This window comes from Suncus etruscus, chromosome 15 (assembly GCF_024139225.1).
Source record: "Suncus etruscus isolate mSunEtr1 chromosome 15, mSunEtr1.pri.cur, whole genome shotgun sequence".
Taxonomy (NCBI): Eukaryota; Metazoa; Chordata; class Mammalia; order Eulipotyphla; family Soricidae; genus Suncus; species Suncus etruscus.
In genome coordinates, this window is record NC_064862.1 from 12441934 (window position 1) to 12461655 (window position 19722).

The 19722-nt window shown below is 39.4% G+C and overlaps 1 protein-coding gene across 1 annotated transcript in view; it reads left to right on the plus strand.

Moving 5' to 3' along the window:
• The window catches only part of PEX3 (peroxisomal biogenesis factor 3), a 41255-nt gene that overhangs the window by 11008 nt on the left and 10525 nt on the right, over positions 1 to 19722 (plus strand). Inside the window, exons 2-8 of the mRNA XM_049789355.1 lie at positions 849 to 980; positions 5744 to 5825; positions 13400 to 13443; positions 16258 to 16382; positions 17535 to 17601; positions 17703 to 17757; positions 18496 to 18661. Coding sequence (XP_049645312.1) covers positions 849 to 980; positions 5744 to 5825; positions 13400 to 13443; positions 16258 to 16382; positions 17535 to 17601; positions 17703 to 17757; positions 18496 to 18661 — 671 coding nt within the window. The remainder of the gene's footprint in view (positions 1 to 848; positions 981 to 5743; positions 5826 to 13399; positions 13444 to 16257; positions 16383 to 17534; positions 17602 to 17702; positions 17758 to 18495; positions 18662 to 19722) is intronic.

The window sequence follows — 19722 nt, forward strand, 5'->3', positions numbered from 1 at the left end:
CAGAATGATCGTGAGGAACTTAAAGGCAAGCAGCACCCTGGACAGATGGACAGCTGACAGCTATACAGATGCATAGCATACCACTTGGATCCCTTTTTATTCTGCATAGTTTCTTAGGTCATGAATTTCTTACTTATGTAAGATTCCAGTATATTATTTATTCAGTGCATTCTCCTTCTCTAGATATTGTAGATAACTCTGCTTTACTCTCAAATGCATTGCCAGACTTTATAGATTTAATTTCTCTTTAAAACCTGGTCATTTCTTTGTGTTTATTAGGGGGCTTTCTTTAGTTGCTGTTGTTTGGGGTTGGGATTGGGAGGGAGAGTTGTCCCAGTAGTGCTTCAGAGGAGTCACTCAGTATGTGCTCAGGGGACATTGCTCAGTGGCAAGAATCAAACTAGGAAAAGCAGTACTCAACTCTGTGAGTCCTCTCACCACTGTGTGTGTGTGTGTGTGTGTGTCTGTGTCTGTGTCTGTGTCTATGTTAGCTCATGTTATTTGGGTTTTGATTTTTTTTTCAAGGTTTTCATTCTTGGGGATCAGAGAGATACAGTTCACATGCCTTGCATACTGCTGACCCCAATGCAATCCAAAGTTCCACATGGTCAAGGGACCCTCAGCAACACAGGGCTTGTCCACTGTAGCCCTGAACCCTTGTTTGGACCACTGGCCACAGAGGACAAAAATTGTTAGGAAGGAGATCTGAGTCCCTCCAAAAACAAGGTTTTACTTTTTAGTTAGGAGGATGAAACTTACAATTTGGAAAAAGCAGGTTAAAAATATGGCTTGAAATTTTTAGTACTCTAATTGGAATGATGCCACGTTGTTTGTAAAATGTGTTTCAGGAGTATATATTTTGGGAAAATATGGACAGAAGAAAATCAGAGAGCTACAAGAAAGGGAGGCTGCAGAATACATTGCCCAAGCACGGCGACAGTATCATTTCGAAAGCAACCAAAGGACTTGCAATATGACAGGTAAGGCAAAGGGAAATATTTGTGCATGCACAGATACAGTTATGTGATTTGAATTAATCTGCCAACTTGCAGACAAATAAATAGGTTTTTTTTTTTAAACGGCCAAGGAAGAGTGAGAAATCTCGCAAATATTTTGGGAGTGGGGTCACACCCAGCAGTGCTCAGGGGTTTACTCCTGTCTCTGCACTCAGGAAATCGCTCCTGGCAGGCTCAGGGGATCATATGGGACACCGGGATTCAAACCACCATCCTTCTGCAGGCAGGCCAAATGCCCTACCTGCATGCTATCTCTCCGCCCCACCAGAAATCTCACAAATCTTTAACTGTATATGCCACTGTGAATTTTAAACATCAGTCCAAGTTAGCATATACTCTAAATGTTTGTCATTTATTTGACTTGTTTAGCAAATATTTGGGACAACCCCACAATATAGAAAGGCAGGAAAACAATAGTTTTTAAAATAATCCCAAGCTTCCGTTTATTTGATAGTGAGGGAAAAAGAGAAGGAGCAGATCATATGAAGCAGTGATACTGGTTCTGCAAGAATAAAGCTCCGGGAAGGGCAGGTGCCCTCAGGTAGGACTATTGGAGGCTTCTTTGAAGAGATGGTTTGTGAGCAGAAGCCAAATGATACTGTGTAGGGTGCTGGAGTTGAGGCTAGACTTAGTGTACCAGAGAAACAGCAAAAAGATGAAATATCTTGAGCGGAATGATCAGTGGAAGAGGGTTCAGAATTAGGCTCCAGTTCATTGGGCCTGGAATATTGTCCTTAGCAATTATGAATGTGTTCCATTTGCAGTAGGCAACTCCCTATCTTTAAGTCTAGTCCAATAGCATATGGTCAGTGTTAACCTGTAGTAATTATTGAACCTCCAGCACTAGAAACCTGTTAGTATGCCAGAGCAAGATAAGCTGCCCATATATGAGGAAAATAAGGTGCTATAATAGAGCTGGCATAGTCCTTAAAGAAATCAATCTTAAATCCATGTCAAACTAGTCTTCCTTCCTTCCTTTCTTCTTCCCTCCCTCCCTCCCTTTCTTCCTTCCTTCCTTCCTTCCTTCCTTCCTTCCTTTCTTCCTTATGTCCTTCCTTCCTCTCCTTCCCCTCTCCTTCCTTCCTTCCTTCCTTCCTTCCTCTCCTTCTTCCTTCCTCTCTTCCTCCCTTCCTTCCTTCCTTCCTCCCTCTCCCTTCCTTCCTTCCTCCCTCCTCCTCCCTTCTCCTTCCTTCCTCCTCCCTCCCTTCCTCCCTTCTTCCCTTCCTTCTTCCTTCCTTCTCTTCCCTTCCTTCCTCCCTTCCTTTCTTCCTTTCTCCCTTCCTTCTTCCCTTCCTTCCTTCCTTCCTTCCTCCTTCTTTCCTTCCTTCCTTCCTTTCTTTCCTTCCACCCTTTCTCCCTTCCTCCTTCCTTCCTCCTTCCTCCTCCCTCCCTTCCTCTCCCTCTCCTTCCTTCCTTCTTCTTCCTTCTTTCCTTCCTCCCTCTCCTCTCCTTCCTTCTTCTCTTCTTCCTTCCTCCCTTCCCTCCCTCCCTCCTTTCCATCCTCCCTCCTCTCCCTCCCTCCCTCCCTCCCTCCTCCCTCCCTTCCTTCCTTCTTCCTTTTTTCCTTCCTTCCTTCCTTCCTTCCTTCTTCCTTCCTTCCTTCCATTGATACTCAAGGTTACTCCTAGCTCTAAGTACCTGAAGAAACATATGAGATACTGGGGATTAGATCCAGATTGGCTACATGCAAGGCAACCCTCTGTACTATATGGCCCCATGTTTTCTTTCTCATTGTTTGAAACCTAATCCTTTCTCTAACCCACTTGAGAGCAATTTTGAAATAATATTATAATAATTTTAAGCAAAGAACTTTTCCAAGATAGAAATTTTATTTATAACCTCGCTTCATTTTTACAGATAAAGAGGCTGAAGTGAAGGTTAAGAACATGTGGGTGGGGCTGGCAAGGTGGTGCTAGAAGTAAGGTGTCTGCCTTACAAGCGCTAGCCAAGGAAAGGACCACGGTTCAATCCCCCAGTGTCCCCATATGGTCCTCCCAAGCCAGGGGCAATTTCTGAGCACGTAGCCAGGAGTAACTCCTGAGCATCAAATGGGTGTGACCCGAAAAACCAAAATACATACATACATACATACATACATACATACATACATACATACATACATAAATAAAATAACATGTGGGTTCAGTAGTCACAGTACAGAGATAGGATATTAGCCTTGCTTTTTGACCTACCCAAGTTTAATCCCCAACAAAGTACAGTCCTCCTGGCACAACAAAATGTGTTATCTCCAACACATTTTAGTATTGTGTGTGAGCCCCTCAGCTGGTTCTACAGCACCGCCACCCCCTGTCCACAAGCAAGCTTATGTGTGAGCAGTGCAGCCAAGTATGCAACTCCAGAGAGCATTGCAGATAAAAATACATGTGAACACCGCCTTGAGAGCTCCTACACCAAACCCACTCACCACAACAATGGCAGCAAAGGAAGAGAAGGAAAATAAATCATCTTTTCATTTTCAAAGAGAAGGCTAAGGCCAGGCATTTTTGTTTAGGGATTAGGGTGTTTGCCTAGCTTGCAGCCATCCCATTTCCATGCCTAACTCCTAGGCATCACCAGGTATAATTACAGAGCCCACTGGGCTTAGCAGTATTAGAGACTCGAGTCCTATCCAGTTGACCAAGAATGGCCAGGAGGGACCTCCCACCATCAGCCCCCAGGTCTCCTGAGCACTGCTTGGGAGTTTTAAGAACTAACATACAAAAATATATCTGGAGTATGATTTTTCAGCGTTTGAAAATAAGCAAATATTTGATTATTATTCTGTGTTTGTGCTCTGTACTGTTCACTTGAACTTCATGACTTTACAGAGGATTTGGGAGGACTCCTTATTAAATTTGCATATAGCACTATGCTTAAATGTATGGTGATGCGAAGACAAATTTTGTGATGTGAAATAATCCCATTTAACAGTGTAACTTGAACTCTAGACTGGAATAAATGAGTTATTCTACATTATAGCTCAGTTGTGCAGGTGCAAAACTACCCAAGGTTATTTGGAAGTGATTGTGTGAGTTGTTTGTCAATCCTAGTTGGCCTTAGTCATGTACAAATAGAATGATGTAGGTCTAGAAGTTTAATCTTGAACTAAAAATGTCTCGTTGACACTTTATTTAAAGGAATTCAATTTCACTTGAAATTCAGTTTCACTTTATTGAAAGTAAATAGAAAGGAATTACTGTTTGTTCTATAATTCAAAACAGGTACATCTGCACCCTCACATTTTAAGAGATATATAAACTGGATTGTAAAAAAAAAAAGTAAAAATAAATAAAAGTCAATAAAGTAAAATAAAATAAAAATAATAGTAATTAAAAGAGTCAATACTGGGTCAGAAAGATAAATACATCTGGTAGGATACTTGCCTTGCATAAGGGGGTTCAGTCCTTGGCATCCCCATTAGGTCCTGTAAGCACCACCAGGAATGATTCCTGACTGTAGTCATCAGAAATCCTTGAGGTGTGTCCCCTAAACCAAAAGTAAACAAAAGAATCAATACTTACTGAGCATTTTCATATACAAAGAAACAATATTCTGAATGACTTTATCCTTGTCACAGTCAATAAGACAAATTCATAGTGGTCTTCAGTATACAAGGAGAAGAAATGGAAACCTAAGAAACTGTCTCTGCTTCCATATTTCCCTGAGTACACCAAAGCGGCCCCCATTACCGCTAAGCCCTGGATCACAACTTGAGATTATCATAAACCCTGAAATTTAGTAGCTTTAATTCCTGGGTGATGACTTTTTTTTACCTATAACTGTTTATGACTTTAATATTTAATATATTTTTCTAAAATTAAAAGTGAAACATGATTACATTTTTATAAGAAGTTTCTTTACTATAAAAATTGTGGCAATACGAAAGAAGATGAAAAAAAGAAGCAGCCATAGTCCAAAGATCACAACTGGGATTACTTCTTCCCATTCCTCTGTGTGGACTTGTTAAGTTATGATCATAGCATACATGCAGTCATCATGGTTTACAATACTGTTAACATAGGGTTGGCTTTATGCACAGCCCTCCACCACTTCCCTCCACCACTGTCCCAGTGTCCTCCCTCCCTTCCATTGCCCCTTGCTTTCCCTGAGATATATTTTCTATTGAAGACCATTTTCTCAGTTTTGTGTTGCCTTTGAAAAATGATTCTCTTCACAGAAAAGAAGCCAGGGGTAAACTCTGAGTACTTTGTGTAGCCCCCAAAAGCAAAATAACTATCAGCCAATAATGATTTTTAGCATATATTATCTGTATTATTGTCAGTGATCATAATTAGAAAACTATCTGGGGCAAAAGATAAAGTGTAAGAGTTAAGATGCATGTCTCCCATAAATTATAGTCTTTGGGCCATATCCTCAGAGCTTCACTGGGTACGGCCCTCGAGGGCCAGCACTTCAAGTATAAACTAGGTATGGCCATCACAGCAGGGCCAAGCATCATTGCCTGCTCATTGCACTGAGCTGCAGTTGTCAGAGACTTGCCAGTGGCCCCTCCTAAATGCCCTTTGGGAGTCCTCCCACCCCACACATACGAAATTAAATTAACCTAGACTAAACGGAAATCACATTAAAATAAAATAAACGCACTAGCCCTCCATATTCCTCCCACCCCTTGCTTGTTGAGTGTCTTGGAATTCCACCTGAACATGCATTTCTTGGTGAAGACAACCTATCACTTTGACCTTTTTCATTTTTTATTCTCACTTTAGTGTTGTCCATGCTTCCAACACTCAGAGAGACCTTAATGCTGCAACTCAATTCTGAGAGCCTCACGGCCCTGCTGAAAAACAGGTAAATGAAAAAATGTTTTTATTATCGAATGGAGAGTTGGGTATTGAGGGACTTCCAAGCTCTGCACCAGAAGTCCAGTGGACTTTGCCCAGCTATCCTATCCTTGGCCAACTGAATGGGTTGTTCAGTGCTTGGGCTCTGCAGTGCTGAGCTGGGCCTACTAGTGTCAGGCTATAATCTGCAGCTGAGGCAGCTGGTGCAAGGGATCAATAGGGTACCACGCCTTCAAGGCGTGCTCCCCTGGCCTCTGCTCAGTCTCCGTGGCCAAAGGTGTGCTTCACTGTACCTAAAAGGTAGTAAGGAACTGCAGTTTTGCTTTTGTTGATCTTTGTTCTGGTTTTGGGCCATACCCGTGCTGTTCAGACCTTAATTCCTGGCTCTTTGCTAAGGTGTCATTCCTGGTGTGAATTGGGGAACCATATAAAGTGCTAGGGATCAGCTGCCTGCAAAGCAATGGCCGAACCACTATACTGTCTATCTGGCCCTGTACTGCAGTTTTTCTAAAGGCACTTTTTAAAATTCACTTAGGGGGCCAGAGTGATAGCACAGCAGTAGGGCATTTGCCTTGCACACGGCCGACCCAATACAGACCCGGTACAATCTCCAGCATCCTATATGATCCAAGTCTGCCAGGAGAGATTTCTGAACCCAAAACCAGGAGTAACCCCTGAATGCCACTGGGTGTGGCCCAGAAACAAACATAAAATAAAATACGTAATAAAATAAAATAAAATTCACTTACTTAGAGGTGGGAGTGATTGGGGGGGCCTCCTGAGTGGAGCTGAAGAGACCTTGGGGGCCCCTCTGAGTATTTCTCAGCCCACAGGGTAGCAATTCAATGCAGGGGCCTAAGAATGCAGGCTCTGTGTTTCTGGGGATTACCCGGGCCACCCTGGTAATGTCAGGGTCATCCTAGACCATACCTAACTAACCAAAGGCCCCAAACCTGCACCTGTCAGTCCTGGGGGGAACATGTGGTGCAAGGGCTCAAACAGGTCCCTAAAGTATAATTTCTTAAGTTTTGTTTTTATAAATACTGATTTTTATCTCTGCCTTCAATGATCTGAATTTTTTTATTTTCCAATTTTTACCAGTATAGAGGTTTAAAAATGTTGAAAACCACTGATTTTTAGTGTTTTTCATTTTTTTTCATTTGAGAATAGTCTGAAGACAATGGTTTCTTGTTTCAGTGAACAAAATAAAGAGGGAATGATTAAAATCATCATGGCCTTACTGGATGCAAGGATGTAACTAAGATGTCGAGTCCTTGGGTGAGGCTCCGAGTTCAGTCCCTGGTACTATAAAGCATTTTAGTTTTACTGAAATATTTCTTTAAATAACCTTCCAGTAGCCAGGGGGAAGATAATATTCTGGAGTCCCTCTCCTTACCAGTGCAGTGTTTAGTACTATGCTTTACCATCTCCCAAACCATTTTCAGATTATCTTAGAGAGGGAGTTAGCATATCCACTATGCAGAAAGGGTGTTCTCATGCAGCTAACAAATTGAAATTTTTCTTTGAAAACATTTCCTATGTTTGGATATTACCTCCCAAAATAAGATATATGCAGTGTACATAGGAATTTGTTCATAGTTTTTATTTTCACTATAGTCCGGTCCTTCAACGGGCTGAGGGACAGTGAACTGGCCCCCTGTTTAAAAAGTTTGAGGACCACTGCGCCTAGATCATTATGATTAAATCTCTTTTATTCAAAAACTTATCATACAAAGGAAGAAGTTGATGGTAGAAATTAAAATAATTCAAGACATACAGTGGTCTGTAACAAGTAATGGGAGACTAGATAAAGACATAATTTATATTTATGGATATCCTGGATTGCTTTAAAGAAAAAGCATGAATGCTTTTTCTTGCTCCAGTCATCACGTGGGACCCCCATGGACTGGGAGTGCCCAGTTTCTATGCATAGTGGCATTATATTTGCAGATAACCTAGATACTTCCTCCATGTAGTTGAAATCATTGGTTTTCAACTTTTTCAGAGCAATGCCAATAAGATTACTGTCACAGACCACACAGGCAAGAAAAAATGTATAGTGAGAATATTTACGCATCAATACTTGTTATAGTACCACAGTATGAATCAGATTTCCAATATGTGAAGTGGCAATGGCTGTTTCACAGTCTAGGAAATTCCTGCTGACTGTCTCAGTCCAAGACCTTTGGAAACCTTTGGAAACCTCTGCTTTCAGATTATCCTCTAGTAGCTGACATAGTACAAATGGCATGTGAGGAGTTGATGAGAATATTATTCTCATTGTTATCCCAAGTGTATATTTCTTTTCTGTATTTTTTTAAATTTTTGATGCGGGCCCCATGATTTATATAGAACTGTGCATAGCAATGTTTCAAACAGTGTTCCAGCACTGTGTTCCAACAATGTTCTCACCCTAGCACAGTACTGGTGTCCCTCCTCCACTGTCTCTGTCCTCTCTGTCTCTCACTCTCTTATTTTCTCTTTCTTTTTTTTTATTAATATCTTTATTTAAACACCTTGATTACAAATATGATTGTAGTTGGGTTTCAGTCATGTAAAGAATACCCCCCTTCACCAGTGCAACATTCCCATTCATTCTCTCTCTCTCTCTCTCTCTCTCTCTCTCTCTCTCTCTCTCTCTCTCTCTCTCTCTCGTTTCTTAGCTCCTTAGCACATTTCATTCTGTAAAGCCAACTGTCAGGGTCTGGTGCCACTGTCATTTTTTATTCCCTTATATGTACATAAATGTTTATATTCAAGCTGCAGTTATCTGCATTCTGGATGTCGAACCCACACCTAGGCAGGACCAGCTGAATTGAGGGAGAGAATTTCTTAAATTTTCTAGAATTTAAGGTATTCTCATTCATTGTTTCTGCTTTAAATAATCTCAGTAATTTTTTCCTTTGTCTTTTTATTTTGAAATTACTGTTTGCAATGGGGAGCAACAAGTTGTATATTTGAAAAGTATTTGCATAGAGAGTGATTTGAGGGACTGGAAAAAAAGTATTTGCATAGAGAGTGATTTGAGGGACTGGAAAAAAAGTGCAGTGGGTAAGGTGCTTGTCTTGCAAGCTGCTGACCTGCTTCTTCCTTGGCACCATGCATGGTCCCCAAATAGCCAGGTGCTCTGTGCTGACCCCTGAGCACAGAGCTGGGAGTAATCCTGGAGCACCACTGGGTGTTGCCCAGAGACAAACAAGTTTGAGCTCTTTAAACAGTATGATGAAAAGCCCACGAGATGACACAAAGGGCAATATTTTAGTCACAGAGAATCTTAGTTTAGTTTCTGTTTTGGAGGCCATACCCAGCAATGCTCAGGGCTTACTCCTGGGCTCTGTGCTTAAGAATTATACTTAAGGTGCTCAGGAGATTCTATGGGATACCAGGGATCCGACCAGAGTCAGCCACATGCGAGACAAGCACCTTTCCTACTGTAGTATCTCTCTGACCTCCTTTTGGGTTTTGTTTGTTTTTATCAATCACAAAGCATCTTAAAACAGCCATGACAATAGAAATCAAGTTCACCTTGAAATAATTGGTTTAATTTCAGAACAAATTGAGTGAAAAGAGTCTGGTATTATTTAGCTTAAGTAGGAGGTGATTTACACAGAAATATTATTTCACAGATGGATGATAATAACCTTGCCCACCCTCACCTTCCATCATAGCCTTAGGTACAATGGAGAGATTCCTATTTGGTTAAAAGTAGATTTCTGGGAGGTGCACCATAACTGTTTCTGAAAAAGGGTGGTAGACTTTGGGAACTTATTTTCTATGTAGATTTGGGTGATTATAATTAGATACTTTTAAAATATAATCAAGTATAATAAAGTGAAACTTATTTTAATATGTTGAAAACTTAAATATTATGAAAGCATACTTACTAACATTGCCACTTTACATAGATGAGCCCGAGAGATTGTATAGCAGGTAAGGTGATTGCTTCATGATTGCTTCATTGGGTTCTCCTATGTACCATCCACAGTGATCCCTACGCACAGAACCAGGAATAAGCCCAGAACACTACTTAGTATAGCCCCAAAGTCAAAAGAAAACAAAACATAGTTCTCTTTCTGTCTGTATTTGATAGGAACCCTTAAAATAAAAGTATCATTGGAGCCAGAGGAAATAGTTCAAAGGACTGGAGTGAAGGCTCTGCATATATATGTCAAGCATACCAGGGTTCTCTGAGCACTGCTGGGAACAGCCTCTAAGTACAGACCCAGTGATCTCCAAACACTGCTAGGTATAGTTCCAAATCAAAAAGGGACAAATTTTAATTTAAAAGAATGAAGTAAAATAAAATTACCAGGTCAACACTGGGGAGCAGAGAGATAGCTCAGTATATTAGAATACATGCTTTGCTTGTAAGAGACCCGAAATTCAGTCCCAGGCACTACGTAGTCCCTTAGGTTTACCAGGTACAGCCACCAAAAATTGAACTGGGAAGAACCCCTGCTCAGGGCCCGGTGGAGTTATACATAAAGAAGTATGTATGTTTTTATAATCGACACATTGCTATTAACTCTGTATTCACTGTGCTGTTACCTCATTTTTTTTTTTTTTTTGGTTTTTGGGCCACACCCGTTTGAAGCTCAGGGGTTACTCCTGGCTATGCGCTCAGAAATCACCCCTGGCTTGGGGGGGCCCATATGGGACACCGGGGGATCGAACCGCGGTCCATCCTCTTGCAAGGCAGACACCTAACCTGTAGCGCCACCTTCCCGGCTCTGCTGTTACCTCATTTTAACATATTTTTACTAACTCTGTTCACTGGGCTAAGTTAAGTCACTTTAAATCTCGAGACCTTAATTCATCATATATCTCAAAGTTTAAATTGAGGAGACACACCGAGTAGTACTCTGGGGCAACTCTGAACACAGGGCTTGAGGACCTTGCCATGTTGGGATCAAACTCAGGGCTCCCACATGCAAAGCATGAACATATACTCCAGCCCTTGAATCAACTTTTTTAAGTCCATTTTTTTTTTTGACAATGTTCAAAGCTTACTACTCAGTCTGTTCTCAGAGATCAGTTCTGGTAGCACTCAGTGGATTCTATGGGATGCTGAGGACTGAACCCAGATCATCCACATTGCAAGGCAAATGTCCTACCCGCTGTGCTATCACTCTATCCCCTCAAGTCTGTTTTTAAGGTCTAATAATGATGAAAACATTTCCTGGGTGACTATAATACTGCCCTCCCCCACCAAAGTCATCCCCCAAGAAAGTTATATGTAATTTCAAAATAAATATCCTAATTTATTCTCTGACAGATTGCTACTACTAAACACTTCCTACATTGAAATTTTTATACTTGGCTTATTTTTTTTTTCTTTTCTTGCTCAAGATTTTTTCTTGTTTTATTTTATTTTGTTTTGTTTGACCACACTGATCGTCCTCGGGGCTTTTTCTGACTTTGTACTCAGGTATCGCTTATGGTAGAACTTGGAGGCCTTTAAGGGGTGCCAGGGAACCAAACCAGTTTGGCTGCATGCAAGGCAAACACCTACCTACAGTGCTATCTTTCTAGCCCCCTTAACTTAAAATTTTTCTAAAATCATTTTGAAAAGTTTCTGAGGAGACATTCAGATGTTCTTACTTCATGCCAAAATACCTAGTTATTGTCCTGGAAACCAGTCAAGGAGCTAAAGTGAAGCTTACATGCTCAGGGTACCAGATTGAATTTCCTTCACCACTGCCTGTTCACCTCCAGCACAACTAAGATGATTCCTCCTTTCACCTCCAAGGGAGGGAGGGAGGGAGGGAGGGAGGGAAGAATAGAAAAGAAAAGAAAAATACTTAACCCTTCAAGTGGTGATTGATTCTCAGCCCAATCATTAAAAGAACATGGCATTTGATCACAATTAGGCTGTTAGCTTTAAAGTACAGGATTTACTCTGTGTAGCTTCTGTACACCTTTCTGTACCCTCTAGGAAGGTAGTAACCAAGGCTCTGGCCTGTTCTGTGACCTCATAAGAAAGCAAAGACACTATCAGTCTTGCCTCCTCTTTATAATGGCAATGCAGCTTCTTACTTAAATATAAATTTATATCGCGATACAGTGATAAAGAATGCAGGCTTATATTTTGTGAATCATTGTGGTTCTTAAGTTCATTTTTCTTGTAACTTATTTTTACTACACTTTACAAACATTTTCGTCTTTGGCAAATTGGAAATAAGAAAGAACAGAAAATTGGCCCTTCTGTACAGATATTTGAGAAAGCACAGAACTATTAACTACACAAAGAAGTATTATGCTATGGTTTAAAAAGAAAATGAATATCATCTATATCTTATCATGTAGTAAAATCCAAGATATGTTGTAATATACAAACCAATACATTTGCACATGAGTTATATTAAATATATGGTGTTATATTAAATATATTTAAGGATAAATAAAAATGCAGTGTGTTATCATTTATCTAGGGGAAATATTCCATATACATATTTCCCTTACACTAAACAAAAAAGGCAAGTTAACGAATATTTTTAATAATCTTATGAAAATTAGGGGCTAATAAAGGTGGGATATGAACAAACTCTGAATATATTCTTTTGAAAACTTAAGAGTAGAAATTTGATTATATATTCTTAGTGATGTATATATCACAAAATATGTATGCTTAAAGCACACAGAATTGAAACACAAAAGCCTTAAATCTTAAATTTTGTTCTTTAAACTCTGATGCTGCTGTGTAGTAATTATATTAATTTCACTTATTTCTTTTGTGGCAAAAAAATTGAAATAAGATTTTGGGTGTGGGGATCAAACCAAGGGCCTCATACCTGCAAAGGAATTTCATGCCATTGGGTCAACTTGCAGCCCCATTCCCTGATTTTGAATTGGGTGAATTAGTAGGAAATTATTGTATTTCTATGTTGGTGCATATAAATATACACATGTGTGCTTACTAGCTCAGTTTACTGAAAAGACCGAAATAATGACAGGATGAAAGATTAGTGGAAGGCTTCCATCCTAGTCAGTATTCCAGCTATGAAGAACCAGGACTCATAGAAAAATGAGGAATTTCAGTTCTGCAACAAGAATTATAACAATGAAACCAGAAACTTTTCTGTGTCATAAAATAAGAAAGAGTAGGTCAAAAGGATTCGAAAACTTACTTGAATATTAACTCACTGGACAAAGATGGTCAGCTCCAGCATCACTGAAGAAAATAACCATGGCAGGATAAAAAAAAATGGATTTTATCATTCAGGTATTTATAGTACTTTAAATCAAAAAGTATATGTTCACCTTTGGTTCATTATTTAGGCTATCTCATTATTGGTGAAATGTTAAATAAGAGAAAAAACAAAATGTTTCCTGCTACTATGAGTTTATTAATACACATATTCCTTGAGCAATGAAAAGACTTGCAGCATATGTAACAACAACTAGTTAAAAGGGATGTTTTTATTGGTTATTGAGGTCACAAATTTTTAAACTATAGTTTGTGGCTTTGTTTTCTGCAGTTGATTTATCCTGAAATAAATATATTTAACTATCAAATTCAGAATTTTCTATTAGATTGCTATTCTATTGGATTTTTATTCTCATGATTTTTTGGTTTTTTAGGCCTGCAAACAAGCTAGAAATTTGGGAGGATCTGAAGATAATAAGTAAGCCGACTTACTCTATTTTGATAGTACATCCTTAATATTTATGAAGGGAAATTTTGTTTTCTTGTTTGTGGAATGACTTTCTTTCCCAACCTTTTACAGATGTTACCAAGATTAAGTGATTTTTTTTTACAAAGGCAAGTAGATTTATATCTAATTACAGGGAGTATTCAGTAAATATGTGGTTGGTATTATTGGTATTAGGATGACATATAAAGCTTTTCTAGACCTCCTCGTGCTTAAAATTAGCAATTAATGCCTGGAGCCTTGAATTGGTCTTATGCTAAAGTGCTTCAGGGGTAAGAGCTCCCTGTTTTTTTAGGCCAAAAGTGTTCATTTCCAATTTCTTCCATATTTTGCTGTGCCTGCACAAACGACAATGCCCCTCCCCCCCACACACACATTTTTTTTTGAAGTGTATTTCCCATCTCTGGAGAAAAAAATGGGAGCATACTAAACCTTTAGCTATTGCATTAATGACTTTCTTAGTGACACAATAATTTTCATTAAATTTAACTGCTAATGAACTCTTTCCCTTTTTCCAATTTTTTAATTCTCAATTCTCTTTCTATTTCTTTTTTTTTTTTTTTTTTTTTTTTTTGGGTTTTTGGGTTTTTGGGCCACACCCGTTTGACGCTCAGGGGTTACTCCTGGCTATGCGCTCAGAAATCGCCCCTGGCTTGGGGGGACCATATGGGACGCCGGGGGATCGAACCGCGGTCCTTCCTTGGCTAGCGCTTGCAAGGCAGACACCTTACCTCCAGCGCCACCTACCCGGCCCCTCTCTTTCTATTTCTTAATAACTTTGCTCTCTGTCATCCTGAAACAAATGTATTATGATCAGTTATGTCAATAATGTGATACTTTTTTTTTTTTCTTTTTTTTTTTTTGGTTTTTGGTTTTTGGGCCACACCCGGCAGTGCTCAGGGGTTACTCCTGGCTGTCTGCTCAGAAACAGCTCCTGGCAGGCACGGGGGACCATATGGGACACCGGGATTTGAACCAATCACCTTTGGTCCTGGATCGGCTGCTTGCAAGGCAAACGCCGCTGTGCTATCTCTCCGGGCCCAATGTGATACATTTTTTAAATAAATAATTTTAAAAAATTTAAAAAGAGATCAAGTCCAAACCCTCAAAAATTAGCAATGAATGGCTTAAGTAACATACTGTTAACACAGTTTTTACTGTAAACCAGAAAATTACTTTGATACTGCTTGTCGACTTTGGTGAAAAGGGTTGGAGCAATAGTATATTGTGTAGGGAGCGTGCCTTACCTGGAGCCCTGGTATCCCTTATGGTTCCCCAAGCACTGCCAGGAGTACAGAATCAGGAGTGGCCTCTGAGCATAATAGGGTATGGCAAAAACAAAAACAAGCAAACAAACAAAAAACACTTCCCTCTTCCCTCAAAAAAAACCTTCGATGATAAAAATGTGAAACAGAGGGGATTTTCATAGTGATGATAGATTAGGTATTAGATAAGTATATCTCAGAATTTCCTACTTTAAATGATTCTTGTCTTATTAACCTTACTACTTACCCTTAGCCATTGAGTTGCCTAAGCTTTACCTATTTGGAAATGAATTAAATCCTTCTAGTACTCTGTATGTCCTTTCATGGATTGTACTTTCTCATATGCCTTGTATAGTACTTGTTATTTCTTTATCCCTTTTCTCCTAGTCTTTCCACTCATCTCTGTCACACCTAGAGCCTTCTTTCCTCTCCTGTCCCTCCAGCCAAACAGATTTTACAAGCATAAGTAGTAACTTGGAGATAGGGGTGTTAGAAGTGTAGGCCACACCTCCATCGTGCTAAAGACTAACCAACTATCCGTGGTACTCTGGGCACCATAAATGGTATGGGGGGTTGAATGAGGTTAGTAGAATGCAAGGCATGACAAGAACCCATACCAGGGACCAGAAAGAAAGGACAGCTTGTAGGGTGCACTGCCAGGAGTGATTCCTTATTGCAGAGTCCAGAGTAAGCCTTGAGCACCACTGGGTGTGGCCCTAAAACCAAAAATCCATACTAACTCTCTGGCCCCCGTAATCACTTTTTAAAAAATTATAATTAAAGAATATTTATTTATTTTCTACACTAAGACTTGGGGCTGTGATTAAACTGTCACCATCAACCTCTACTCCTACCTTAAAGAAGGATTACAGTGAATATTATTAAAGCAAACAGAAACTGTTTGAGGGATTAGAAACATTAACTGACCAAGAATAGCAGCTATCTACAACCTTATAAATGTTTTCTTAAAAAAAAATACAAGGATAGAATAGTGCAGAGGAGTTCTCAGATATATATATATATATATATATAGTCCTCATATATTATGTAGTGTATTCAGTCTTGGCTAGAACGCACCAAGTGCATTGAGGCATCTTCCAGACTTCTTGCTCCAGTTACTGTTAATAGTTGTAATTATGTGAATCCACAAATATTTTTCTCTGCTCCAGCTCTCAGCAAAGGTCAGTGCCTGTGCTCTCTTCTCTGAACAATGTCCTACTGCATGAACAGTTGTAAAGCCTCTTCCAAGGCTCCACTGTCTTCCTCCAGCTCTCATGGCCTCATATTTCTTCCTCTTCCACAGAAGTTTGGAGTTCTTGATTCAGTTAAAAGTTCATATCTAATTCAGGTTGCACAAGTTTTAAGGCGCTTATATATAAATACTTTAAATGTACATACTTTTGTACTTGGATGTATAATATTAAGTGAGCTGACAAAAACAACCAGTAGGGTGATTCATTCATCTTACATATTTGTTTATATTTTAATAATACCAATAAATTTTCTTTTTTCCCTGGTGAAGGTTTTACAAGAAGTATTGTAGCTGTATATAGTACGTGTATGCTGGTTGTTCTTTTGCGAGTCCAGTTAAACATAATTGGTGGCTACATTTACCTGGATAATGCGGCTGTTGGCAAAAATGGCACAGTGAGTATGAGATTTAGACTGCCCTTTCTCAGAGAGTGCTGATTTTGCCAAATATGATGTACCTTGATATTTTTTGTAAGGTATCTTTATAGTCCATGTAATTATAAGCTTTAAGCATTTTTGCTTTTTTTGGGGGGGGCCACACCTGACAGTACTCGGGTTACGCCTTGCTCTGCCCTCAGAAATCACTCCTGGCAGGCTTGGGAGGACAATATGAGATGCCAGAGATCAAACCCTAGTCGGCCACATACAAGACACATGCCCTCCATGTCCTCCTTATTGTGCTATTGCTTTAGTTCCTATCTTGATAAATTTTTAATTGAATCACCATGAGATACACTTATACAACTGTTAACGATTGAGCTTCAGTCATACAATGTTCCAATACCCATCCCTTCGCTAGTGCATATTTCCCTCAATCAATGTGCCAGTTCCCAACCTCCACTTCGCCTGCCAAATGGAATTCTCTCTCTCTCTTTCTTCCAACCCCTCCCCTCCTTTCCCTGTTTCCCTTCCCTTCTTCTAGGTACTGTGCTTTGCATTCTTGTTACTGAAGGGGTATCATGCATATCACATTTCTTCCAGTCTTTAACTAGTTCTTGTCTACAGTAACCATTTAAGATTTTTGTCTCAGAATTACTATTACTTTTCCGGTCATTTTAGGTCCTAAAAATCGCAGTTCAAGTTATTCTGATAATACAGTTTTCGCTGAACCTAGTGTTATTTCTTGCCAGATTGTTTTAGTAACTTACGAAACCATTCAATCAGTATTTTTGAGATTCCTATTTCACTTGACATAATTACTATTCATATTGCCTCTAAAAATAGAATTTTTCTTTTTTTACCCTTGACCCTCACTCCCATGGAACCCAGTTCTCACTGTGGCCCTTTGAGCTATCTCTCCAACCTGACTTAATTTCTTTGTCTGATAAAGAATAACATATCATGTCCATTTCACATATACACATAGACCACAGCTTGCATATGCTAGACATCTATTATAGGGATTTAGATTGATTTAGTATGTATATATTGATGTATTTATCAAAATTGTGAATAACACTGTTCATAACATAGGCAAATATCCTGTACTTAAATATCATTTACTAATAATAATACTGTGTAGTTTAACCTTATTTCTCTTTTGTACAGACAGTTCTTGCTCCTCCAGATGTCCAGCAGCAATATTTATCAAGTATTCAACACCTTCTTGGAGATGGTAAGATTCTTAGTTATGACCTGCAATTTTATTTCATTCATTTGCATTCATAAGGAATTTGAAGAATGAAGAAGGCTTTTATGTTGTTTTTCCTTTCACAGGCCTCACAGAACTGATCTCTGTCACTAAACAAGCTGTGCAGAAGATTTTAGGAAGGTAAATCATTTAAAACTGGATCCCTAACTGTAGTGAATAAGATTCACAAAAAATGGAATTCTTTTAGTGAAGCTACTGACTTGACAAAGGAGAGTTTGTGTGAGTCTTTATAGCAGATATTTATAGAAGATTTTTTTTGATTTTATATTCTTCGTTGGTATCAATATTTTTGGTATGAAGGAGAAATTTTAATGTCTGATTATTTATTAATTAAGTCCTAAACTAAGCGAAATATATGGTTATTTGATAAACCACCTACTTTACAATTATGCCTCTGAAATCCTGTATCCTAGTTATACCAGTCAGATCTGGAATTTTGATGGTAATTTTCTTGTGAAATCTGTAGGAAGATTGTTCTTGGCAGTATAATAATAATTCTTATCTAGTAGCTGATTTCTTAATCTATTCTAATAATTTCACAAGCAGCAGTTTCAGGTCCGACCAGATAAATAGGATCTCAGATAGCACCTGTTAAGAATGCATATAGGGGCCGGGCGGTGGCGCTGGAGGTAAGGTGCCTGCCTTACCTGCGCTAGCCTAGGATGGACCGCGGTTCGATCCCCCGGCATCCCATATGGTCCCCCAAGCCAGGAGCGACTTCTGAGCGCATAGCCAGGAGTAACCCCTGAGCGTCACCGGGTGTGGCCCAAAAACCAAAAAAAAAAAAAAAAAAGAATGCATATAGAATGTGGTGTACAGTTCCATCTTATCCCAATTTCCTTCTCTCTCTGTTTCCAGTGTTTCTCTGAAACATTCTTTGTCCCTTTTGGACTTAGAGCAAAAGCTAAAAGAAATCAGAAATCTCGTCGAGCAGCATAAAACTTCTTGGATTAATAAAGATGAATCCAAATCTTTATTATGTCATTATATGATGCCAGATGAAGAAACACCATTAGAAGTCCAGGTGCTTGATTCATAACTATTTAACCAACGTAGTTATTATATTTTTAATTGTTTTTACTACCTCTTTAAATTGAGATTACTAAAACTATTGGAAGTTAAGTGACTGGGTGACTGGATACATATATTTCCAATAATTTATATAAAACCTTTTCATAATGAAAAGTAACTGTAGGGCCAGAGAAATAGCTCAACAGGCTAGAGAATATATTTGCATGTGGGGACTGTGGGTTCAGTTCCTAGTACCGCATTGCCCCTGATCACCACTTGGGAGAAATTCCCCCAACACTGCTGAGTGTTAATGTTCCCTCAAAAAAAAAAAAAAAAAAAAAAAAAAACTAACAACAAAAATAAAAGCACTGTAAACATGACCACTTTCTACGTAGATGTTAGTATTTATAGATATTGAGGATTTTTTTAGTATAATGTAAGCTTGGAATATAAAATGAATAAGACAATCATCACTTGGCTGGAGTGGTGGCACAAGTGTTAGGGTGACTGCCTTGCACGCGATAACTTAGGAAGGACTGCAGTTCAATTCCCCAGTGTCCCATTTGGTCCCCCAAGCCAGGAGCGATTTCTGACTTTATAGCCAGGAGTAACCCCTTGGCATCACTGACTGTGACCCAAACCCCCTCCCCCCCAAAATAAAAAGAAAGAAAAGACATCGATCACTCTCAGGGAAGTCAGGAAACAATTTTAGGTCATGACACCTCTTGTACCAAGAGGTCAAAGATAGAGCTCTGGTGACTGAGTGAATATCATAAAGAGCCACTGCTGACCAAGAACCTAAACTTCAGAGCCAAGCAAGTCACTCAAGTACATAAGCACAGGCCTGTCAAGTGTGAGACCCTCGCACTGCATGGCCTCCTGAGTACAACTGGGTAGAGCCTAATGTGAATCCCAGACCACAAGCAGGTCGCCATCCTTGGGTTCTCACATTGAACTTCCCTGCCCAGCTCACCAGACATTGCTAGGAATGGCCTTTAGGTCCCCAAGCTCTGCCCAGGAGGTTCCCCAAAAATGTTTCTAAACATGTGTTCAGAAGGGCCAGAAAAACATATT